General features: G+C 32.9%; 1 protein-coding gene across 2 annotated transcripts in view; it reads right to left on the reverse strand.

Annotated features, from left to right (window-relative positions):
- Positions 1-27,128, reverse strand: part of Nrx-IV (neurexin-4) — a 100,431-nt gene that overhangs the window by 15,494 nt on the left and 57,809 nt on the right. For both annotated transcript variants that reach the window (XM_072534489.1, XM_072534490.1), the window contains exons 9-19: positions 26,745-27,042; positions 21,617-21,777; positions 18,186-18,413; positions 14,181-14,291; positions 13,881-14,094; positions 9,685-9,942; positions 9,296-9,580; positions 8,023-8,340; positions 6,264-6,505; positions 4,327-4,495; positions 1,467-1,604 (exon numbers count right to left, since the gene is read on the reverse strand). In XM_072534489.1, coding sequence (XP_072390590.1) covers positions 1,467-1,604; positions 4,327-4,495; positions 6,264-6,505; positions 8,023-8,340; positions 9,296-9,580; positions 9,685-9,942; positions 13,881-14,094; positions 14,181-14,291; positions 18,186-18,413; positions 21,617-21,777; positions 26,745-27,042 — 2,422 coding nt within the window. The remainder of the gene's footprint in view (positions 1-1,466; positions 1,605-4,326; positions 4,496-6,263; positions 6,506-8,022; positions 8,341-9,295; positions 9,581-9,684; positions 9,943-13,880; positions 14,095-14,180; positions 14,292-18,185; positions 18,414-21,616; positions 21,778-26,744; positions 27,043-27,128) is intronic.

The following is a 27,128-nucleotide window of genomic DNA, read 5'->3' on the forward strand; positions in this document are numbered from 1 at the left end:
TTTCGGCAGTAGCTTTCGTTAAAGTTAGGGTCTCTGTTCCGTAGGTCAAGACTGGTAAGATGCATTGGTTAAATGCCTTCCTTTTCAGGTGAATTGAGGTATTTGTTTTAAAAATGTCTCTCATCCTTCCATATGCCGCCCATCCCAACGTGATTCGTCTATTTAGCTGGCAGGTTTGGTTGTCTCTGGTTATTCTAATTTCATGACCTAAGTATGTGTATTTATCGATTAATTCTACCTTGTTGTTATTGATCTGTATCTCTTCGCTGGGAACCATATTGGTCATCATTTTGGTTTTTCTCGAAATTTATCTCCAGCCCAGTTTCTTGTAGTATGTCATTCAGTTCTTGGAGCATGTCTTTGATCTCTCCCAGATTATCTGACAGAAGCACGATATCGTCTGCAAAACGTAGATGGTTTAATCTTTCTCCATCGATGGATATTCCTTTCTGTTGCCATGTTAGTCTTTTAAATGCATACTCAAGAACGGTAATCAACAGCTTTGGTGACATGGAATCACCTTGCCTGACTCCCCTTTTTATCTTTATTTTATTAGTTGCTGAATGTAGACTTATGGCATTTTCATATATATATTTTTAACTATATTACAATATCTGTGGTCGACCCTGCAATCTTGTAGTGCTCTTAAGATGGCCGGTAGTTCCACTGTATCAAACGCCTTTTTAAAGTCTACAAATATCAATGCCAAGGGACGGTTATATTTGTTAGTTTTTTCTATCAGGGTTTTTAGGCACTGCAGGTGATCGTTTGTGCCGTAATTAGGGCGGAAACCGGCTTGTTCCCGAGGTTGGTAAAAATCCAGCTTTGTCTCTAATCTGTTCGTTATTATTCGGGTGTATAATTTATAAAGATGGTTAAGGAGACTGATTGGTCTGTATCTTTCCAGGTCTGCTATATAGCAGACCTGGAAAGATTATATAGCTTACTTTAGCGAATACCACCGTGTCATCCACGTATCTGATGTTATTGCGTATCTTATATAATTCGAATTCCGTCTTCAACATCCTCTACTGCTTCTTGAAAGATTCCCTCAGAGTATATGTTGAACAGCAGGGATATACATCCCTGCTGTTCAACATATACATCCCTGTCGGATCCCACGTTTGATTTTGATATTATCGGATTCTCCTGCTTCTGTACGGATAACGATATTTGATTTCAGTAAAGATTGCTAATAATTCTTAGATCACAGGTGTTTACCAGGTAATCAATGAAGTATGCATAAATACATGCAGACTACATGGTTGCTGATAATTATGCAGGATGTTAACATTTTAAGTAAAACGGGTATCTAAACGGACTTTAGGTGGCAACTACCAAATTTTTTAATCAAACAACAATTAATGACAACTAAGTACTACTACTACAGAATTGTTACATATGTAACAACTATTGAATAGTTTTTATTAGTGACAAACACATCATAACAAGAGGTAGATACTCACTTCCTAATACAGCCGAGTTAACTTGGTTGTAGGCTCTCCTTAATTTTTCTTCATCTAAAATGGGTGGTGGTCTAGTTTGAATGATATCGGGTGGATGAGTAATGGGTTCCACACCACAATAATCTTCAGTCAGATTAGCTAAAAGTTAAAGAAATAGGGTTTCCTTAATACGTTTAAAATTATAGGAATTATATAGTGTTATTAGAACACTACTAGGAGCTATTAGTGTTATCATAATAGAAATTTAACTCTTCTACATCAGTGTCAAGACTTAGGTCTCAACAAGAAAGATATTCGAACATTTTGATTGCCCCCCCCCCCCATAAAAAACATATTAGATAGGAGGAGTGATATAAAGTGCCTCTTTCAAAAGGCAGAATTAAGGACCTCCAATAGTAAAAGTGACTAGTGACAACTAGTCAACATAAGTAAGGGTGTGAGACAGGGCTACATGCCCCCCTCTCTGCTTTTTAACATTAATGTAGAAAAGATCTTCCAACTTGCACAGCAGAATGAAAAAGGTATCAAAATAAATAGAATTCCCATAAATAATTTGCTATATGCCTATGATATAGCTATCATAGCAGACAACATTAAAGAATTACAAGAAATAGTAAATAATAATAATACAGTGGGAGAGGAATATGGTCTCAACATTAACATCATAAAATCGAAATTATTGATAATCACCAGACAGTCCCATATGCAAGCACAGTTGAAAATAAACAACTAACTTATAGAGAGAAGTTGAGAAGAGAAGAACAAGAGTTGAGAAATTTAAATATATACCTTATATTTAAATTTCTCCTTATTAAAATCATGAATGTGTTGCTTATGTGAGTCCATTTTAAAAAGGTAAAAAAGAAATAATTAGACTTACTCACAATCAGTTTAATTTTACTACCAAAACGACCGGTTTCGCTTTCTAAAATTTGCAAAGCATCATCAGGTCGGTGGTACAAAGTAAATTAAATGCTGAAATTATAAAAAACCCATATTAGGGTGCTGTCTTATAAGGATATAGATCAAAAAGTTATAGATAAAAAAAAAGTTATAGTAATTATGCCAATATTATATGTCTGTGTTAATTAATATGCATAAATTGCATTAGCAGACAGAGTAACAACCCACAAATTGGTAATAGAAAAAGTCTGTTGAATTGTGATACATTAGAAATAAACAAAATACTACTTACATTCCGGCACAAGAATTACTATATAGTGATTTTTGATTAATAGTTCAAACTATCCCTTATTACTGATAATGAGTGATCTTCGGTCAATGTTGTAACTGTCTAACAACTTAGGAGGAAGTTTCTTGAGGGGATGGGTGTTAACAGATGATGTAGGAGTAAGATATATGTTATTGTTTGTTGAAAGAAAATGTGATGTTTTATATTATTTAAATTATTATAGTTATTTATATTTATTGAAGAGATATATTTTGAAATGTGTGTTAAATTATTGAAATTTATTTATAAAGAAAGAGGACAGTTATATGACGATTAATGAAAGTACTTGTACTGTTTTGTGGGTGTGCAATTGGGCAAAGGGATAGTTTGAACTATGAATCACCAATCACTATATAGTAATTCCTGTGCCGGAATGTAAGTAGTATTTTGTTTGTATTTTGTAAATATATCACAATTCAACAGACTTTTTCTATTACCAATTTGTGGGTTGTTACTCTGTCTGCTAATGCAATTTATGCATATTAATTAACACAGACATGTAATATTGGCATAATTACTAAAACTTTTTTTTTTTTGATCTATAACTTTTTGATCTATATCCTTATAAGACAGCACCCTAATATGGGCTTTTTATAATTTCAGCATTTAATTTACTTTGTACCACCGACCTGATGATGCTTTGCAAATTTTAGAAAGCGAAACCGGTTGTCTGAGGTAGTAAAATTAAACTGATTGTGAGTAAGTCTAATTATTTCTTTTTTTCTCCTTATTAAATTTAAAATATACCTTAAACAGTAAATGTGACTGCAGCAAAGAAGTGAAGATACGAGTAGCAATAGCTAGAAATACTTTTACCAAATTCAATAACCACTTAAGGTTGCTTAAAATTCCATGGGTCGACCATATTACAAATGAAGAGGTCTTAAGAAGAACTAATACCCAAAGAATGCGTCTAAACATCGTTAAATAGCGAAAGATCTCATATTTAAGCCATATTTTAAGAGGCGACATATATAATCTTTTAAAAATCATTTTAATATGCACAATTGAAGGTTGGAGAGAGGACCAGGTCGCAAAGGTTACTCATGGCTCGGAGAAATAAGAAACTGGTACTACATACCTACATAATATCAATACAATCATAAGATGAGCAGCATAAAGATCCTTACGCATAATTCAACCAGCATGAACGCCTGCATCGCGTACGGCACCAGCAAAAGAAGATATTGAAAAGAGACAAGTAAACATATGATGAATAAATGAACAAGAAATACACATAGCTATACACAAAATAGAAGATAGGAGTATGTGAGAAAAAGAAACGCGGTAAACAAACTAATAATAAGGTACCAACGCGAAACAATCGATATAGCAAACCGACCAGGAAATATGTCTCAGCTTAGAAATGCCGGATACGAGAAGTTATCATGAATGATAACCAACCCATTTTACAAATGCCTTAATATGAGAAAAACACCAGAAAAATGGAAAATAGAATGGAGAAATTCGGTAAAATTATAATCTGCCGAAAGTTCTTTGCAACTCCAGATATACCGACGTTGGAATACTATAACGAGACCATCATTGACAAACTGTATCTGTAGTCACATAAACAATATATTAAATATTTGCCAAAAACTTTCGGAACATACTATATTATATACTTACTTCCTAACGATCTGACGTTTCCAGGTCCTTGTTGTTGGAATAGCAATTTCAACGGATATATATCATCAAATTCTACCCTAGAAACACAACCGATGAAACCTTCTGTCATAGATTCGTTCTTTCCAATGTACATGTATTGAATATTGTTGAATTGAGCGTCAGCAGATGCCTACAAAAACAAATTATATTAACCAATTTCAATATTAGCCTTTTTAACAAAAGTAGTGAACTTTTGTTTTTGTGCATTCAGTATTGTTTTTTTTTTAATATAACCCGGTTTACTAGACATTACTTCTACTGTAAAGAAAGGAAATAAATAAAAAAAAAACGGATGTGGCACTCCAGTGGGACTGCCGGTAGAAGTTATACTTCTATACACGCGTTCGTCGTTACAAATTTATATGGGAGTCAATCTGCACAATCATTACATATGTAATGCTATAGGTAAGAGAGAGCAGAAAGAGAAGAAGAATTAGGTATACAGGTATATGGTGCATCGTTTGCTGTATACAAACATTTGACCTGTAATAGGAGTATAGTAAATAAATAAAGGATTAAATCAATATTTTAATGAAAATATGTATTTTTATTTTCATATATGTATAAAAGGAGTTGAATGCAAAAAAATTTTTTTAAACATACTCAGTATGTGTAAAATAATACAGTAAAATTCATTGTTAATTTTGTTATTAATAGAAAAATACAATACAATACACTGCCACATAATTCAATATTATAATACAATACAAATTAAAATGCAATAAAGTATTTAAAAATGACAATATACATAACTTACGCATATGTTTAATTTACCATGATAATAATATTAATAAAAAAATAATATTAATAAATATTAAATATGTTAACAAAGGAACATTTTTATTCCCGAGAGTGAAAGAGAGAGAAAATATATTTTCTGTCTCTCTCTTACCTATATCATACATATGTAATGATTTTGCCGATTCACTCAATATATACGAATACACACAAATCTCCAACGTCGAACGCGCGTATAGAAGTATAACTTCAAAAATTGTTTGTGGAAGATAAAAATAAAAAATCAACAACTCGGATTATGTTGTAAATTTTCATTTAATTTTAAAATTTAATTTTAAAATTTTTGCGTATATTACATATATTTAATAAGACTAACGTGAGGTTTTTAAATGTTTCAAAAATAAAAAAGAAAATTCATATTGGGATTCGAACTCACATACACCAGCGTATGAACCAAACACGTAAAATATTTGCCAATTAGACATGACACAAATGTATTTCAAAATTGACAGTTCTCGGTCATACAGTGATTTATTGAGATTATTATTTTTAAATACAAAAGACTAAAATAATTATGAACATTTAATAAATAATACAAAACATATTACATAAATAATAATATTAATAGATATTATATTATATATATGTACATATAATATCATATATATATATATATATATATATATATATATATATATATATATAAATACATATATTATTAGATATATATACAAAAAGGAACATTTTTATTCTCGAGAGAGGAAGAGAGAAAAAATACATCTGCTGTCTCTCTCTTACTCATTATCTTACATATGTAATGATTTCACCGATTCACTCCCGTACAAATTTCCAACGTGGAGCGCGCATATAGAAGTATCAACTTCAAAATCTTCAAAACTAATTACCGACCAATTACTTTTTTGCACTTAATTTTGCTACCAATCATATCATTACTCGGAGATTTCATAAAATTCAAGTTCTGATTTCTTGGATTACATGGACAGGAAATTTTGGAAGACATGGTCTACAAAAACGCTATTATTTCTTCACGGTTAAAATAAAAAAAAATACTGAATGTAACACAACCACCTTTGGATTTTTGGATTGCTTTATAAAATGCAATAAAAAACTCGAAGATAACGGTGATAATAAAACTTTACCTTAATATTGAAATTAAACTCTTTCGCGTCATATCCATCAACCTGCATCACCAATGTTGATCCTCCGTTCTTCCTGGAAACTAACAGATCGTGATATTGGCCCAGAGCAAAGTGCTTTTCTGGGTAAATGACTTCTTGACGTTCGAATCCGAAGTCGAAAACAATACGTAAATGTCCAGAATTTGATACCATGATGGTCATGTATTCGCCGGTCAAATTTGAAAATAATCCCAAAAGGAAACCTAAAAATGAATGTATAATATATCAGAAATTTTAGATACAGAAATTTTCTGAATATTATTATAAACAAAATGTTTTCGGCCATAGTTCACTTTAGGAGTGAAATATTTCTTTATATTTTTACTACTTCCTTGTCATTTTCCTCTTCTAATGTTTGTATATGTTATTAAATGTATGTATAATGAATCTGCTTGTGTGATACGGCTTAGAGAAAATCTATAACATCCTAGAATAAACACAACTATCAGAAATATCGAAAAGAATAAACAGAGGGTTAAGTAAATTCTAGAAATGATATAAAAGTATATAATTAGGTTCCCTTATATTTTGGAGTTAGTCTGAAGTTTGAGTTCGGTCTGACGGTGACGTTTTAAAGGTGATTACCATTGATGATAAAAATTGCAAATGATAATAACGCTCAACATACAAGCTTATTTTTGCTAAGTATTTCTTAAGAAATCATTTTATTCTTAAAATTTCCATTATATTTTTATCACCCAGGGTCGCTTAACTACGCGCAAATAATATCCTTAAAAACTTTTACCGAAATGCCTCCAAAGATCCCGTTAAGTTTTGTTTGCAAATATGCTAACTCATCCCTTCCAGCAAGTCGCTTGTAGGTTTTACCGAAGTACCGCAAAAATTCCGTTAGGTCAAATAGATTAGATAGCTAACAGTACTTTTTTCCGTAAATATTCTGTATAACAAAAAGACCACATTTTCAATTCTTTTTTTATTTTCCGTTTTGAAATCAAAATGTGAACGACGATTCTACGTGTGTTCCAGATTCCTGTTAGGTTGGCCCTAGTTTATTCTAAAACAGAGACCACTTTTATCCTAAGAAGGAGACCACTTTCATCCTAAAGTTCATTCGTTTAGCAAATTCCCATCTGTCAACTTAAGCACGTTTTGATATTCGCCGTCTCATTCGTCAAGAGGCTATTAAATATAATTTATTGCCTTAAGCCAGACAGATTCTCATGTTACAGATCCACACTTGCCGGCATGTTTAAATTCAAATTGTATCGTGTTGATTTTTAAGTTAATATATTGTGTTATATTTATGTTATAGTTATTGTTAAGTTATTTACTGGTCGTGTTATTTTTTAGAGTTTAGTTTAATTGTGATTTAATGATTAAATTTCAAGAAATTCTTACACTAATAGTTTCAAAAGTAAATATTTTTAAAAATCATATGATACACATCAGTACGACCCTGTTTGGCTTTCACGTGCTTCTATTGACAATTGGGAATTTGTTAAGTGAATACGGTTTAGTTTGGAGGCCTTTCGCATCCTAGTTTCGAGGCCTTCTTCCATTCTAGTAGGGGCCTCATTTTATTTATGATTTGACAGTGCTGAAGCCCACCTTCCAGCTTTAATCCGATCAACAGATTACCTAATTTATTGTAAGCACAATTCTATTCTAAGCCAAGTAAAGTGATGTTGCTTTCACGTTAAAAAAGTTTATTTATTTTAGAGACTGAACATGTGATGTTAATATAACAGTAATTATTTACCTTTAGGATTGGTAGTAGTGAATCCAACTCGTATATGTTCTGCAATAGTACTCCTAAATGAACCTTCAAAATCATACCGAATGATAGAACTTTGTCTCATATTAACACCGATCTCATCTGCGCAAATTGGTCCTTTGAATGCGGTCCAACGACAATCGCACATATAGGAATCGTATCTCTCATGACATGTACCGTTGTTTAAACATGGATCGCTCTGGCATTTTCCTACACAGCCCTCTTGTATACCGTATAGACCCATTCTTGCGTATTGACGAAGATCAATGTGAAGACCGTTAATGAGTAAAGCTCGGATGCAACCTAAAAAAATAAAAAAATGTTAACACAATATAATATGACAACTATTTTGAGTAAAAAAACTGTTTTACTGCTTATTAATGTTTCTAGTGAGTATCTGAATTTTTTAAGCAAAAATGAAGATTTTAACTTTTGTAGATTTTAAAATGTAGATTTTATTCCGCGTATAAAAGACCAATAAATTTACCATAGTAAAATATATAACAAAATTCATAAACCTTGTCTAAACCAAAAAACTTCAATTATTGGCTGAAATAATGAAGCTTTATTATATTATCAACTTGATTATAGGGATTGTCAGACAATATATAGTAGCTTGATTGTCAACCATAAACTATAGAATGTCTGTAAGATTATTTTTGTATTCGTTTTTAAAGTTGTAATGGATAATTTTCCTGCTTAAATACCCCTGCTATTATCTTTTTATGTTCTCTTACTAAGGCGTTTCAACCATGGATATAAAGTGAGGCTATTCCTGATAGGACGTGAAGCCATTGGAGTGGGGTGCATCTCAATGATACGCTTACCATATGCATGGTGCTGCTAAGTTGGATATCGACATATCGTGGGCTGTTTAGTTAGACGTGAGCACAATACTCCACAGCAAAATACACCAATACGAGAGCTGAATATCGCGTGATAGGAGCTAGAGATCCCCAAGATATTACAGAAAGTTTTTTAATGATACAGACTTTTGCAGAGGTGTTGAGAAAGAACAAAGATACTTAGAAACTTATTAAATGGAAGTATTTTGTCTTGGAGCATAACATTTAATTTCCTATGTGCCATTTTTTTCGACTGATTATTTTTAAACAAAAAATATAGATTTAAACTTGACCAATTAATTACTTTTGTTCGACAAATATAATAATATTTTATGTAACTTCTGCAATATCGAACAATTTTCTATAGAAACCAGACTAAAATATATAAACAACATAGAATGTATACTACTTACCAGTAAAACCATCCCTATAGTCTGTAGACGCTCCAATAAAGAGTTCAGATGTCAGATGCAATGCCCTTACTGGCCCTGGTGGTTCTCTTACTTCACCTTTTAGGGCGCCATCGATTACAATCATAGCTTCTTTTCTATTACGTTCCACCGATACAGAATGCCATTGGTCGTCATTTAATCTATAAGAAACCTCTCGAATCACAGCAATAGGACCTGAACCTGCTTGGTATTGGAACTGAAGTTGATTTCCGTTAACTATACTCAATTTAATATAATCTGAAGGTCCTGTAATTCAAAATTAAAATATTTAAGCTCACTGTTCTGTTATTTGTTCTAACGATTATATTCCTTGATTATAAAGTAAAAAAGACACTAGCAAAATAATTTACCCGTGGAATGGAAGAGTACGGCACTGGCTGAAGCAGTTCGGAATTCGAAATATATATCACCGCTGTGACCCATGTCGAACGTAGGTAAGTTAATGGTGGCATCTGCCACCCGGAATGTAACTACGTTGTTAAACAAATCATCTCCTTCACAAATCAGTGGTCCCAAAGTGTAACGTCCTTCCTTTTGATCGAGAGCACTGCCTGTGTCACCAAAACGAAGTTGCTTCACCGGAAGGGTCTCTTTGTCAGTTAAGTCACCTAAAAGGAAAGACAAAATTAATATACAACCAAAATTTTTTAAAAAGCTTCCTATTGTATTGTGTAGAAGTGTTTCATTGAAAAATTTTTTCATCGAATTTAATATGTTTTTTAGTAAGCCAATCCGCAATCTCGACTTTTTTCCATTTAATGGCTGATAATTGTTCTACATGACGGAATGATATGGAGCGTTATCCATAACAATAATCGATCCTGGTTCGATTTTTAACAGAATATCTAAAACCCATTTTTCATAATGATCTGCATTCATTTCCTCATGGTAATCTCCAGTCTTTTTACAAACAAATGCATTTAAACCTCCTTCAACAAATCCTGAGTCGCTATCAATATGGCTAATAATAAGGCGTTTTCCCTTTCCAGATGGGGCTTTTAAACCTGTCGACAAACCAGTTAGGAAAGCTTGTCGTTTGCTTTTCACATTTAAATCCTGCCATATTTTTGTCACAGTATGTCCTTCATTTAACCATATTTCATCTGTATATGTTTTTTTCCATCTCTTCGAAATTCTGTTATTTGTTTCAGATACTTTCTGCACCATAAAATAGTAGATTGAAGACAAGAAGCAATTGTTTTATAGTTGGTAATTCTTTTTTGAAATAAAATTCATGTACAGCAAGACGAATGGCCTGTTTGGTTGTATCATCCAATTTTATTTGTTTCCTTCCTCTTGTCTCAACCTTCACAGTATTGTGCACACACACTAGCTTCGGAAACTTTTGTCTAAATACTACATAATGTAACGACATTGCTTACATTCATATTTTGTTCTCTGGCTCGAAGTCCTTCAAACACAATTCCAATCATAGTTTTTTCTTCGCGTGTTAAATTGTGAAGTTTCTTTTTGATACAGGGTTCTCTATACTGCTGTCACTAATATTTATTATTTGTCACCAAATTTAATCAAACTAAATTGCTCGTAATTCACTCAAAGTAAACGTAAAAGCTCCTTCACTAGTAATAATACTACAAACAATTCTATTCTTCGCTTTATGAAACTCCTGTTAGTACGCTTATGAAACCGACGTACAGATAACAGACAATAAAATCGCTACCCGAAGAATGGCGTTGTTATCAGTTACATCGCCGTAATTTGCGATGTTGTTGTTGATCGCAGACATTATCTACCGTTAAAGAAAGATATTAACTACAAAATTGCAGATAACTTCAAGTTGAATAATACACGCTGACAACCTTACATTTTTCTTCTTCTTCTTCTTCGGCTTTTCCCATTATGAGTTCGCCGTTTTCGTCCTCCACAGCACTCTATTCTCCCAGTCACCTTCTCTGAGGTCTCTATCTATCATAGCATTTGACGTATGTTTTCCATCTTGTAGTAGGTCTTCCTCTCCGTCTTCTTCCCGGCGGGTTCCAGTTTAATATTCTTTTCGGCGACCTATGCTCTGGCATTCTTTATACATGCCCGTACCACTGCAGGGCTCTGTTTTCCAACTTTTTTGTAATTGAGCACTTTACTTCCATTCTGTTCCATATTTCCTCCGTTCTTATTCTTTCCGCTCTTGTGATTTGTAGACATCTTCTCATAAAGTCCAGCTCAACTGTTTTTATTTTATTTCGTATTGTTGTTGTCATTGGCCATACTTCCGCTCCATATAGGGTAATATTCATCACTATTCTTTGAAAGATTCTCTTTTTGTTTTCTTTGGTTAGAGTGTTGTTCCATATCACTCCATGAAGTGCTCTTGTGGCTTGTTTTCCCCGTGCTATTTTCATTTCTATATCTTTCATACAAGTACCATCTCGGCTAATCATTGACCCTAAATACTTAAAAGCCTTACAACTCTTAATAGTCTCTTCTTCTAAACTTAAGTTTAAATCTGCAACCTCGGGTCCAATACATAAGTATTCGGTCTTGCACATATTTATCTTGAGTCCCCAAAGTTCATATTCTTCCTTTAACTTCCTTATCATATATTCCATATCCTCCCTGTCTTGTGCAAAAATGACTTGATCATCTGCGAAAAGTAGTGAATGTAATATATTCTCTTGTACTGGTATGCCCATTGTTCCGCGTTTTCTATACCATCTTTTCAAAGCCTGATCTATATATATGTTAAAAAGTGTAGGTGAGAGACCACATCCCTGTTTGAGGCCTTTTGTTGTGGTGATTGTTTTTGTTATTTCATTACCTAACTTTATTTGCACTTGTGTTTCTTTATACAGTCTTTGTGTTATATTCACCCATTTCTCTCTAACGCGCATTCTTTTCATTGCTTCCCATAGTTGTTTCCTGGGCACGCTATCGTATGCTTTCTCTAAGTCGATAAAGGTCATATGTGTTTCAATGTTTTTTTCTTTGTTCTTTTCAATCACCTGTCTCATAATGAATATATTATCTAAACATGATCTGGCTTTTCGGAATCCGGCTTGTTCTTCGCTATAATGGTCCATGTGTTGTTCTAGTTTTTCTTTTATAACTGATGAAAAGATTCTTGCTATTGAAGGCATTATACTGATCCCTCTGTAGTTATTTGGTGACCTTTTGTCACCTTTTTTGAAAATGGAGGACATGTATGATAAATTCCACTCATCGGGAATCTTCTCTCCTGCTTCGATTTTATTGAACAACATTCATATAAAGGATACTATCCTTGCGCCTCCATATTTCAGCAGTACTATTTTCGAACTAAAATCCTTGCCAAAACATTTGAACAGTTTAAAAATAGACCAGTCAAATTATTGAAATTGATTTTATATAAAATGAGATTTCTTCTAGCTCAACGCATATTCTTTGAACAGTCAGAAAGTTTTTGTCAATTTTAAGAGATTAAACAGATTCTGCAATGATCCTCTAATTTGTTTATTAAATAATAATTAAATTTTCTCCTTTTGTCGGAACAAGAATATTTTTAAAAGGGTGAACGTCCAATTTTACTGGCCTACAAAAAATAATTAAAACATGAGTCACTTTCTACAATTTTGATCTTTGATTGTAATACTACCTCACATTGCCAACCCTTGGACCAAGGCATTATCAAGAATTTTAAAACGATTTATAGAAGCTACTTTATTGAGAGGTTTTCAACTTGTATCGACAGGGGTTGTTCTCCTCAAGAAATAGAGAAAAACATTACCATAAACAACGCCTTGATATGGGTTATAGTACTTTGTCACAAAAAATGCTTTGCTACAGCCGGATTTATGTGTAATATAGATGCGAATACTTTTGAAGAAGAGGATACTATTTCACTTGCACAACTATTTCCCATCAAAGACACATTAGTGGATTTAGATCAATTTGCCTTGATTAATAGTGATGAGTCAACAGAAAGTGGAGAATTGACCATTAACTACTGTATTGAAGAAATACAAGAAATAAATGAAACTATCCCTAAGTCTGAACATGAAATTTTTTCAGTGTCGAATATAACAAACCTATCTGAAGCCTGTGTAAGTCTCAGAGATTTAGAAAACTTAATAAGAATAATTTTGACATGTCCACAAATATTTATAAAACGCGAATCTCAATTTTTTAAAAATAAATTAAAAAGTATGAAACAATAATTAATTCCGATTATTTGAAAAAATAAAAATTTTACTATACAGTGTGTCCAAAAAAGTATGCAACCTATTCTTAAATTGATGTGATTGTGCTCTTTATGTTTTTAACAAAATGGAATTACAAATATATTTAATGTGTAAATAAACAACGTAAAATGCAGATTAGTTGTTTTGATTTTCTTATGTTCTTTCTTAAACGAAAACTACTCTTTGGCGACCAGCTTTTGATTCCCCGAGAATGGCCGCTATTGGTAAGATTTTACTGTAGTTAGCTTTATTATTTTTCGTTATTTAATTGCGCCATCTTGAGGTAGACTTGTATATAAAAGTAACTCATAAAATAACCATTCAAAAGTTTTTTTTTTATTTGGAGTTTTATCCAACATGTTACTACTAACCTGCATCCACTTGCCAAATATCGGCATTTTGAACACCATCACAGTTACACCATTTCGTGGAATCCGTACAAGTGCTTAAAATTCCACACTCGCATTTTCTTGAACCTGCTAAAGCCCCTCCCCAATAATCCATCTTTTGATTGTGTCTCGACACCCACCAGGAGAAAGGAATGAACTCGTTTTCCTGTGACGGTGAATTCATCAAACGCGCGCCCTACGAAAAGACAAATGTAATTTCATTAGACTACATTATTAAAAATTGTTTTTGACCTTGATAACTTCGACTAAAATGTTACTTACCTTGCACGCATACTGTATGTGTTGCCTACAAGTACTGCTTCTGTTGATCAAGGCAGCTATCTGGTCGTCGTTAGCTTCGTAGTGAATATCTTGTATAAAACTTCCAGGTTCCTGAAACAGATATTACTACATTAGTGTTTAGCTGCAGACATTATGACACTATAAGTGCCATTTCTGATACTCATGTTAGACATCGTTATGGTCATTTTAATTGTTGGCGTTCTTGCCCGGAAGAGGTGAACAGTACTGCAAGAGAATCATTATCTTTTTGTTTCAGAGAGCTTGGTGTAATTCTTGCTCAAAGAAGGCTTACTACTCAATATAGCACTTAAATTCTTAATGTCCGCTCTTTTGTTCAAGGTGTTCTGTGTAGATTTAATTAAACACATTTCTAAAAACAGTCTTTTGTTGTGATTTCTTTCCCTTACCAACATTTTTGCTTAATGGAGTGTGACCTATGGTGACTGAATGTTCACTTAATGCACAGGCTTGTACTTTATTCAGATTAATGTAGCTCCTGTGCGATGTTAATCTTCCCGACATATTCCTGGAAGTTTCTCCAATATATACTTTTTTGCAATTATTACAAGGTAGAAAATACACCACATTGGAGGTTTCTGTAATATTGTAAGGGTGTTTTTAGTTTGGTGTATAACTTCGATACCGTTTTTATATTTCTGCTTCAAATTTTGGTATTAATATTTAGGAATAATTAGGAATTAATTTATTGAACACAACACTGAACTTAACAACCAAAGTGATAAAAAATAACCTGAATGAAATTATATAACACTAGCAGAAGAATAACAAGGTTTTAGGTCTGGAAGATCATGCATCGACGCTATATTTAAAATGAGGCAAGTGCAAGAGAAATCATTAGAATACAAGAAACCGAAATATCTATGTTTCGTGGACCTTAAGAAGGCATTTCATAGGGTCATTAAAAGATGTTATCCACTTACTGTACGCAAGAAAGATACCTCTACGAATAATCAAAACGATCGAAAATATCTACCAAAACAACACAATAAAAGTAAAAGTAGAAGAAGGACCCTATTGAAGCTGGCAATGGGATAAAACAGGGAGATTCCCTTAGTCCTCTATTGTTTAACCTGATTATGGATGAAATAATAAAAAAAGTAAGAACTAAAAAAGGATACCAAATGGAAGAAAAACAACTTAAAATAATATGCTAGGCAAACGATGCAATACTACTCTCTCAAAGTGAAGATGATTTACAACGTATGCTGCACCAATTTAATATAACCGTCAGAAAATTTAACATGTTAATTTCCCCAAAAACGACAAAATGCATGATTACAACAGCAAATTTACTAAGATGTAAATTGGAGCTGGAAGATCAGATAATAGAACAAGTTGGAGTTTAAATATCTAGGCACCATGATCTCTAGCTACGGAATGCTCGAAACTGAAGTGGAAGATCAAGTGAATACAGCAAACAGAGCCGCAGGCTGCCGGAATGAAACAATACGGAGAAATAAAAATATCGGAAAAGGAAACGAAATTCAGAAACAAGACCTAACACAGAGAGGACAAAAAGGATGTTAGAAACAGCAGAGATAAAAACACAGAAAAATTGATGGTAAGACACTATGGGACAGAGCTAGAAGTACAGATATACGACGTGGATGCAAGGTGGAGAACATCAAGAACTGGGTAAGAAATAGAAGAGCAGAGTGGAACGATTTATAAGCCGAATGAAAACAGATAAAGTAGTAAAGACGGCAAGAGACAGTTCCCCAATAAGAAGACGATCAGTAGGAAGACCACGAAAACGATGGAACGACTACTTACTGGAGGCACATTGAAAAACAGACAAAGTCATGTCTATATAAAAAGAAGAATAATTTTGGTATTCGGTACTTCTCTAAATGTATTTAGAAGTCTATTTGTAAGCCCGGAATATATGGTATAGAGTGGTACACCGTTCGTTGGTTGTTTGTTGAGACCTCTGTTTAATCTGTCGATTTAACTTTTGAGACTGCAAAAATAAGTCTGTTCAGAAGAATTGCTGGAAATGAATTCTCCAACATGATCGTTTTTAATTTTGTGAGACCAGATGTTCTATAGACAGGATGTCACAAAGTCAGACACTACACTTCATATTTAATACTAAGTTGGTCTTCATTGTTGATGAGTAGTTGGTCTTCATCGTGCTGAAAAGTAAATAATAAACCTGTTACTGTACATGGACTTTCCTTACCATTCTGTTGTTTGTATCACGGTGCACCATCATGTCCAGAAATGGTAGGCAGTTGTTGTTCTAATTCTAATTGTGATTCTAATTAGACTTTAAATTACAAGTCTTGACAATGCTGTTAAAAATGTGTAGTGTGTCTATGATCTTGTCTTTTGGGAGTGCAATAATTGGTTCTTTAAAAATGGGTTACTAAACGGTAACCTGCTAATAGAGCTTTCAATTAAGTTATCTAATACAAAGTGGCATAGATTGGTCATATTGCGGATGCGAACATGATCAAAGGTGATGCGGAAGTGAACGAAGACGTGATTTCGTCGTTTTTTTCTTTTTTCTCTCGAAGCCCAATGATTGTTGGGTCTTTGGGACCTATTTGAGACAAAGACAGAGTTGGCGATATTTGTTCCCTTTATATTTTCATTTGTAGACCTAAAAGAGTCACTTATTTCTGAGTCCTCTTCTGAACCTTCCTTTTTGGTCTTTGTGCCAATTTTATGCCCAAAAGTTGGGATGAAATGATGTACGAAACAGCAGTGCATTCACGAACATGCTCCTCAGAGAGTTTCTGAGGCATAGCTTTTGCTTTGTACCATGCATCTGCTCAAATCTCTCATCTTTCCTATCAACGACTCATGATCTTTATCGAGTATTTGCGCTATACGTAGCCATTGTATCAGCTGCGCTATATGTAGTCGTGGTGAAAACACTTGAAACATCAATCGGGCGGTTTTGAATTTCGATGGCCTCCCTGAACATCCGTGGATAGTAGTATTAGTATAAGTGCTATTAAACATATGTGTTTCTTCGTACAACATTCGGCTGTTATCTTGCATGACAGTTCTGCTATCACTGACTTTTTGAAGTAGCCAAGGCATCAGTTCCTCTTGTTTCCAACGTTTTGTTGTTTCCAATATACACTGAACTGCAACTACAGAGAATGCGGTAAATTCTTGGAGTGGATAACGGTTTTCTCGGATCATTGGTCGGTCTTAGAGTTTCTTGTATCATCTTCGTTTGTTTGATGTTTAGTACCTTATGTTTTGCGAAGATTATGTCGATTTAATATTTACCATTTTAAAGATACGGTAAGGAAGCTATCTATACCTTTTACTACCCTTTAATTTTCGTTATTATGGTTGGTTTTTTTGAACGTATAGATCGCTTGATGTGTCATGGAGTACAATAATTCTGTTTAAACACTTTTTCTAGATATTCCAATTGTTCTCATAAATATCAGGTTCATATATTGGACTCGCACGATTCGTTAATATTTTTTCACTCTTCACTGTTGTTTAGGACGCTGATTCGAATTTTTGTTTAAAGAATTGTCATGTACGTTGGTATATACTGTTCCAAATTTTTTCTTTTGTTATTGGTGCTCTTTTCCATGGTGAACTTGTGTTATAAACTTAGCTGTATCTCAAATCTTAGGGCTCAAATCTATTTGACATAACAAAGTTAATGGAAAAATGGAAAATCTGACAACAATATAAATAAGATTCCATAAGATTTGTTGGATTGCGGAACTCTCACCAACCAAATTTATATACATTATACAAGCCGTTTCCGAGATAATTGAGGAATTACATACTTAAACATCTCTATGTAACATATTATTCTGACTGATGTAAAGATCAGAAGATAAAAAATATTAAATTTTTAGAAAAAAAAATCTGAACCTTAAGGGGATAACAAAGTCATTAAGACGAAAATGAAATGAAACTTAACCATTTATCATAGTCGCGAATTTTATAATTGTATAGAGGTATATTAATTATATTAATTACCTGGAATCCATCCACCGAAGTGGTTTCTTGGTTACTGTGATGTAATACAGTTCCTACACGGCCATCAGCATAGAACTCGCACGTTACCGGGAAAGGAGCTAGAGGTCCGCTACCGTCGACGTCAATCTTAATTTCTGCACGTTGGCCCACCGCCTGCACATTTTTGTAAGCCACACAAGAAAGTGAATTAATGGAACTGTGACACACTGCTCCTCCATAGCCGGTACCCTAAAATAAACAAATATTATCAAACCTTTTTAGTTGCCAGATAGCTCATACGAAACAATGTCTTACAAAAGACCTGTTTTAAAGAAGATGTGACAATAAGCTTTGACGTTCAGATATCCATGTGGTAACCTTGTATGCCCAATTCGTAATTTCATTACTGCACTCGATTTTCTGCACACCTGCGGAGTGGTTGTATTTCTTTTAATTTGCTTATTCCAGTAAGTTTGCCAGCAAATAAGTGTTTGCGGATACCCAGATGGTTGTAAAGACAATTCTTTAGGGAGGTAACAAAAAGAGTAGAGTTATGGATAGATTGAAAAATTGGATTTTTGATGATGAAACTCTCATAATTCGATTTGACAGATGTTAGAGTCAGCGCAGATAGCTGGAAAAATGTTATAGTTTATTTTTATGAACGAGAGAGTAATTAGCATAATTTTAACTGGTACCTCCGACCACTCCATGGGCGTGCTCAAGATTAATTGAAAAATTACTTTGAATAATTGTAAAAAATAAATGAATTATTTCAGTGTTATAAAGTGTTATGTGTATGTAAACAAAAGTGACCTCTTTTATCACACACTATATTAGAACTGACTGGCCTACATTAAAAAGGGTTTTAAAAAATTCACATTTTTTTTTAATTTTTAAAAATTACAAAAGAGAAAAAGATTTTTTAAAACCGTCTAAGGTATGTTAAATAGATGAATAAAAATATTAATATAAAACTTACAGCTACTTGTTACAAATCCAAATCAGATTCAGAAGATGAACTTTCAGAACCAAGATTTATAATAACTGGCTCGATCATTTTATCAGTAATATTGTCCAGCTTCCACATTTTTTCCTCTTCTTTAATAGTGAGATTTACTGCCTTTTCCCAGTTTTCAGGTTTTACATTATTTACGGCCTCCAAAAACAACTGTTTAACATCATGAATTTTAAAAGTGGTATTTTTTCTTGAAACTTCACTCTTTATCTGTGCCCATACCAGTTCAATAGGGTTTAATTCCCAAAGATATGGTGGGGATCTAAGTACTGTCATTCCACGATTTTTGGCAATTTCATCAATTTCGTATTTTTTAAATTTTTCTTTATGAAGGGCACACAACGAATAAAGTTCCTTTCTTATAGATCCGGGATGGTACGTAATATTTTTTGAACTCAGCCAATTCTGCAAGTCTTTTTTTAACCACTTGGTTGTGGGCAGTCCTTCTATAAGTCTGGAGTGATAACTTGCATTGTCCATTACTATTACACAGTTCTTAGGAAGAAGATCTATCATTTGTTCGAACCATTCTTGAAAGACATCAGCGTTCATGTCTTCATGGTAGTCACCGGTACGAGTTGATTCAAAAGTTAATAAACCACCTTCAACAAAACCGTCTGAACTGCCAATGTGTACTATTATCAGCCTGCGTCCCTTTCCTGATGGTGGGTTTAAACCAGTAGATAAGTTATTTACAAAAGCGTGCCTTTGGCTTGTAACAGTTTCATCCTGCCAAAATTTATTTGGTGTATGACCCTCGTTGATCCATGTTTCATCAAGATAAAATATTTTTCTTTTTTGGTTTCTCATTTCCTTTATGGTTCTTAGAAAATGTCTTCTCCATATGACAATATCGCTTCTTTCTAATAAAATAGACTTTCTGGGATTCTTTTTCCATCGGAAGCCTATTTCTTTTAAAAGTTTCCATAACTTACTTCGACTCATTTCTGGGTAATCCTTATCATCTCGAACTGAGACAAGAACTTTATCCAATGTTGGAAATTCTTGTCTAAAGAAGAATTCATGCACTTTCCGTCGAAGTCCTTCTTTAAAATGATATTCTATTTGAAATTTTGGTTTCCCTGGAGCATTACGTGGCATTTGAAAACTACCACATTTCTCTTCTTTAATAACTCTGTAAATCGTAGATTTCCCAACACCAAGTGTACTGCTAACTAACTCAACGGTCTCATCAACACTTTCACATAAACGTTTGTCTGTAAATGATTTAAAACAATTAAATATTAATGTTTTTTCATTAACTGTTAAAAGACCAATTTTTCGGCGTTTACACGGCACTTCCAAATTTTCCATAACACTAGTATACACAATAAACTGCACCTTGCAACTGAAGTACCTACTTTTAGTGAACTATTAAGAATTTTGAATACGCCACTTGGACCTTCCTACAAAATGGAAAAACCCACTATCACATTTTCTGTGGAATAAGTTTAGAAGGTAATTATCTAGTCAATTATTGTCGTAGATTCCTGGAATTAAAGAATTAAATGTTTGATTGTTGAAACCCTTACTTCGTGGAATGCACTCATTTCAGATAAAATAAAACGTTTTATTTTATCTAAAGAATTAAACTTTATTTTGCAAATAGGTAGGTACTTATTAAACTTTTATTGGTTATATATAACCAATAAAATAAACATCTTACATTTCTTGCAAATTCATTAGTACCTCTTAACCTCCATCACTCCGACACTGGCAACCTTATTTAGGGATTAGTAACCCTCACAACTATTGTATTCTATTCTGCTCCAACCTTTATACCTGGTGGTCATAGTCAATTTAAAATTGTTTTCCTATATACTTCTGTAAACTTGTTGACAAATATCTGTTTTTCATTGAGTCACCCGTATCAACAGTTTAGGGATTTGCATACATAATTTATTGTTTTATTACTCTCTCATACATAAAAATACACTATAGTGAGTTTATGGCGTGCATATCCAGTGTGTGGATTGCAAATTGATGGAAGTATCAAGAACTTGATGATATTTTTCGAAGACGTGATGGTTTATTTACTTTTATATTATCCAATAAAAGTGGGATTCGTAAACAATATTGAGAAAAAAGTGTTTAAAATAGATTTAAGAAAAAATAGATTTAAACAGTGCGTATGTGCATTGGATATTAAGTTTCAGTGGTGTTTATTTTTCGCATTACGAACTCCCGTTTCTAATCAGTAGCGCACCTTAGAATTTGCCTCTGGGGGGGTTTTGGTTGGTCATCGAATTTTTTTTTATGATGTTACCTCCATTTTGTGTCCTTAAAATGGGTGAGTAACAGTGTCGAAATAGGGCCCTGGGGGGGGGGGGTTAACCCCCCCCTGGGTGCGCCACTGTTTCTAATAAGAATTAGTTTATTCGGACAAAAAAAAAATAAATCAAAGAAATTTTGTAGGTAACATAATCTCACTAACCTTACAACGACAGAAAAATTCCATTGAATTCTGTTTACAAACACCTCCATGTTGACAAGGATTTGGATTGCATCTATCTGTCATACGACACGAGTCAAACACTACTTCCTCGCCGCAACAATATTCTTCTTGAGTCCAATCTGTAGGCAATTTACTGTTACCTGCAAAATACAGTAATAAAGAAGTAAATAAGGCATATTCATTTTAAGATTAATTAAAGTGTATTATGAAATTTATAGATGAATTAAGTTGCCCATTTTCGAGAAATATTTTCACTGGGAAGTCGAAAATTTTTATCTTCGGATGTTAAACCATTATTGGCTAGCTTTACCGTATAGTGCCAGTTGTACTTATAAGTAACTATTGTTTAGAATTGTGCTATAACCCCTACAAGAGTGATCTCATTTAATGGCCAAATACTATTGCAAGTAATACCTTTCTAAATATAATTTCTTTTGTTCAATTTGTATGTATTATTCCAAGGCACAAGAACGTTATAATATAACATTCCAGAAATCATCATTATCTCATTATTCCAGAAAAGAAACTAAACGTTTGTACCTCGACCCTCAACTTGGCATTACGAAAATGTACAATGTATATAAACAAGAATGTTTAAATGAAAATGTAAAACATGTAAGCGAAATTACTTATATAAGGATTTTTTGTACCAATTACAACTTGTCCTTCTATAAGCCAAAAAAAGATCAATGCCAGCTTTCCACTAAATATAATTCCTTAAAAGTGGGCCCGGAGAAGCAGCTGTTAGAAAATGACTACGTACAACACACTATACGGAAGAAAGAGTGTATGAATGCGAAAGCAGATGATAAGGAGAAATGTCAGCAGCATAAAGAATTTATGTGTTGTACCTTTGATTTGCAATCAGTGTTACAAATACATTCGAGTGACGTCAGTTCTATGTATTACAGTCTTAAAGTATGCATGTATAATTTTACCATTTATGAGCTACGTGAACCAAATGATGCCTTTTGCTATGGATGGACAGAGTTACAAGGAAAAAGAGGCAGTTGAAACCAAATGAAACCTGAAATAAAGCAGCTCTGTTTGTATTCTGATACCTGTGGCGGACAAAACCGCAACCAAAATATTGCAGCACTATTTTTATATTTGGTCCAAACTTCAAACCTAGAAATCATAGAGCACAAGATTCTCGAAAGTGGCCACACCTTTATGGAGGTGGACAGCGTGCACAGTGCTATAGAGAAAGCAAAGAAATACGTTCCAGTTTATACCATTCAGGATTGGTTTAATATTTTTAGAATCGCAAGATCAAGACGTGTCCGAAACAAAAAAAGTACGGGCTATAATGTTCGACAGATGAATTTTTCTGATTTCAGAGACCTTACAGATTTATCAACAAAATTAATAAAAAACAGGAACAAAAATACAGAAGGAAGCACAGTAAATTGGCTAAAAAGCAAGTGTCTAAAATATGAAAAAAAAAAACAAACCAGGAGTAATTCAGTATAGGTATGACCATACTTCAGAGTTCAAAGTAATTCAAGTATTTGGTAAAACTCCTCCAAACTCTTTTGAAAAAATAACCCTTCAAAATTTATATTCAAAAATAATTCCAATAACAGGGAAGAAAAAAAATAGCCTGCTGCAACTGTGTCGTAAAGGAGACATCCCAGAAGAATTTCACGGTTGGTACAAATCTTTGCCAACATCGAAATCAGCTGTAGACGAAGTTCCTTCCTCAACCAACAGTGATGAAGATATTGAAGACTGAAGGAATTTGTTGTTAATAGGCGAGCGGTTTACCCCTATAAGCAGAGCATCAACCGACTAAAATTCTTTTTGCATTTCTAATGCACCAAACGTTTCTTATTCGATTCTATATATTTTTCCAAGATGAAATGTATTTTTTTTTAAATTTTTACAAGTGGGCCGGCAATTGTTATTAACAAATAACTTATACAAAAAAGCAATTTCACCGAATTGTTTCAGAATCAATTTTTTGAGGTGTATCTCATCAAAATAAACACTTTTTCTCTCTTGATAATTTTTCGAAAAATGCCTCCTTTTCGAGTTATTTGCATTTTTTTGTTGAAAAAATGCCGTAATTAGTGATTTTTGGGATTTTTTTTCTAAAAAACTACTAAATGAATTGCAATTTTACAAATAGCTTTATAATCTTTAAACCGTCGTGTACAAGTTAGAATATTTTGACAAGGATAAATGGTTTCTATCTCGCTAACAACGTGGACCCAAATAATTCGAATATGCCTTTCGAGAGTATCCCGCTAAGCGTGTATAGCGGTTGAGGTGCTGTAGGCGCAAAAAAAAATGCATCTAATGAAAAATTACCACCTTCGAAACCAGCATTATTACAACATTACTTAAGAGCAAAGTGGCAAATAAATGAATGGATTCAAGCAAAAAACAATATTACTTCATCTCTTGATCCATTAACCCATGGTTGGACAATGAAAAATAATTGTTTCGATTTTAATTATTTTGAAGGCGAAACTAGTTTAGATATGCTACAAAAGTATTTCTGCTCATGTACCGGAAAATGTTCTACGAAAAATTGTAATTGTATTTCCTATAATTTAGAATGCTGCGCAGTATGTGCATGTACACCAGAGAATTGTAAAAATGTTAAAGACGACTCTATTGAAGACAATGAAATCAGCTTATTAGATGGAAATCCGGTTGCTGTTGACGAAAATTTTCAAATTATTGACAATGAAAACGATGTATAATTAATATTATATTTCAATTTTATTATATTTTTCAATGAAAATTAATTATATATTGCTTAATGTATTTCACTGTAATAAAACATTCAATAATATAGTCACGTATATTAAAAGAAAAATTACATTATTATAGCATTGTAAAAAATTAATTTTAATTGTTTTAATTATAATATGTCTATATAAAAATAATTAGAAATATCTTTTTTTTTAATCAATTGTAAGTACGTAATATTTGTATTGAATTATTTTTTAAAATTTAAACAAATATTTCTACGTGCCGCATGCCTGTATCGCCGCAACCGCTGTACACACTTAGCGGTAGACTGCTCGAAAGGCATATTCGAAATATTTGGGTCCACGTTTTTAGCAAGATAGAAAAAAATAATCCTTGTCAAAATATTCTAACTTATACTCGACGGTTTAAAGATTATAAAGCTATTTGTAGAATTGCAATTCATTTAGTAGTTTTTTAGAAAAAAAATCTCAAAAATCACTAATTAAGGCATTTTTTCAACAAAAAACTGCAAATAACTCGAAAAGGAAGCATTTTTCGAAAAACTGTCAAGAGAGAAAAAGTGTTTATTTTGATGAGATACACCTAAAAAAATTGATTCCGAAGCAATTCGGTGAAATTGCTTTTTTGTATTAGTTATTTGTTAATAACAATTGCCGGCCCACTTGTAAAAATTAAAAAAAAATACATTTCATCTTGGAAAAATATATAGAATCGAATAAGAAACGTTTGGTGCATTAGAAATGCAAAAAGAATTTTAGTCGGTATATTGTGTTTCTAAGCGTCTTTTGAGGGGTAAACCGCTCGCCTATAATACATGCTTTAAAATTGTTTTTGTGTTAGTTTAAGATTAAACTATTAAATACATTTTTGCTATTTTTATTCTGCCAAAATCATTTAAGTCCTATATTTTTTTTTTAGCATCCTCTATAAACAATAATAATATTGCGAGCAAAACATGTATTGCCGAAATATATCAACTTTCAAACTTTAATTTTTTAACATAATAATCATAAGAAATTAATAGTTTAGTATTAATGAGACAGTAAACATTAAAAGTTAATTTTCTCGAAACAAACAATTACGGACTTAACCGATTTTTGCAGTAAGCCCACGATATGTTAACGTCACTGCCACGCAGTGGAGGATCTAGATGTCTACCTGGGGGGGGGGGACTTCCAACGAAGTACATACCAACCAAAAGACATAAAAAGATAAACCCAAACCCAAACTATATAAAAGACGATAAGTTCACTTAATTTTCCTAACTAGAGAGATTATTGGGTTGAATTTGTCTGTCTGTAGTTTAAGTTTCATATCAGCTAATATATTTTTATGTTTCAACAATTTTTTCTTTCATTTTGGCCCTTGTTAGGGGGGAGGAGTTTCCCCATTACCCCGTGCACCCACCATCGCTACGGTGTGAAGTTATTCTAGCTTTCAGTGAGCACCCAGTCTGTCCTATGTAACAAGTGTTACATTCTGTACAAGTTTTAGTTTTTGAAAACACATTTATGACAGTGTTGGCATTCTTTATAGCTACTTTAAATGGTAAAATTTTAAACAATTTGATAAGTTTATCTGTAAGTTAAGGAAAGTAAGGCAGGGATGAATAAAGGGGAGTTGACGAAGTCAAAGTAGCCCCAAGTATAACTTGCAGAACAGTATTATTTGAAATTGACCTTAGTTGGTCACCATTGGGTAAATCATTAGGTAAAGTACCATAACTTAAAAAAAAATTATTTATTAATTAGGGAAAGTTGATAGGAGTTTTCAAGAATACTTTTAACAAAAGAAGAGATTCCCTTCAATGAAACGCATGTTTCAACCTGTGTAACCTAAAACTAAGGGTTTGCATTAGGTTGATTTTACATTTAAATGGATGAAAAGAATGGGAATCAAGAAATCTGTTGGAAGCCATTGGTTTTCTACACCAAATTGTAATCAAACTGTTATCGGCCCTCCTGATGACTCGCATATCCAACCATTACCTTTACCTTATCATTAGTAAGAACTAGAGGATTAGGATGGTTTTTTAAAAAGAAATCCATTTTCTTATAAATTCTATCTATCTTAGATAAAGGGTGAGTAGGAAGATCTGTATAATTGAGCAAAATATTGTTGGGAGATGACCAAAGATCAAGATCCTCATTTTTTCGATATATATATATATATATATATATATATATATATATATATATATATATATATATATTTATTTATTTATTTTAAATAGAATAGTAGTTTCTACGTAATTTAGGAATAAAAACATTTTGGAATTGAATACCATAACACGTTATGTGTTAAGGTGTAAATCAAACTTTTAAAACCGGTATTACTTTCGACAGTTACTTAGTTTAACACACTTAACACTCCTTAAGCTTACCATCGATCCTTATATTCCTCATACATCCAACAAATCCCGGGAAAATAGTATTGGTATATCCTAAAGCAGCACTAACTCCACCAGCGATGAAATAGATGCTACCCGTCACAATCTTCAACACACGCGTTGTCACCATTGGCCTATAATCGACACTGAAGATAATTTTGTTGGTTGATATCGTAAGGACCACTGTATGCCATCTTCCGTCGTTAAATTGTTCTTCATAGTTGTCAAAGGTCACTTTCGGATTGTTGGGAGACACTAGCTCCACTTTCAGTTTGCCAGCTTCTAAATATATCTATAAAAATTGTTTAATGACGTTAATTTAAAACACTCGAAATAAAAATATGTTATGTTAACAAAATATTTATTGTCTTATACTCA

This window comes from Diabrotica undecimpunctata, chromosome 6, assembly GCF_040954645.1.
Source record: "Diabrotica undecimpunctata isolate CICGRU chromosome 6, icDiaUnde3, whole genome shotgun sequence".
Lineage (NCBI taxonomy): Eukaryota > Metazoa > Arthropoda > Insecta > Coleoptera > Chrysomelidae > Diabrotica > Diabrotica undecimpunctata.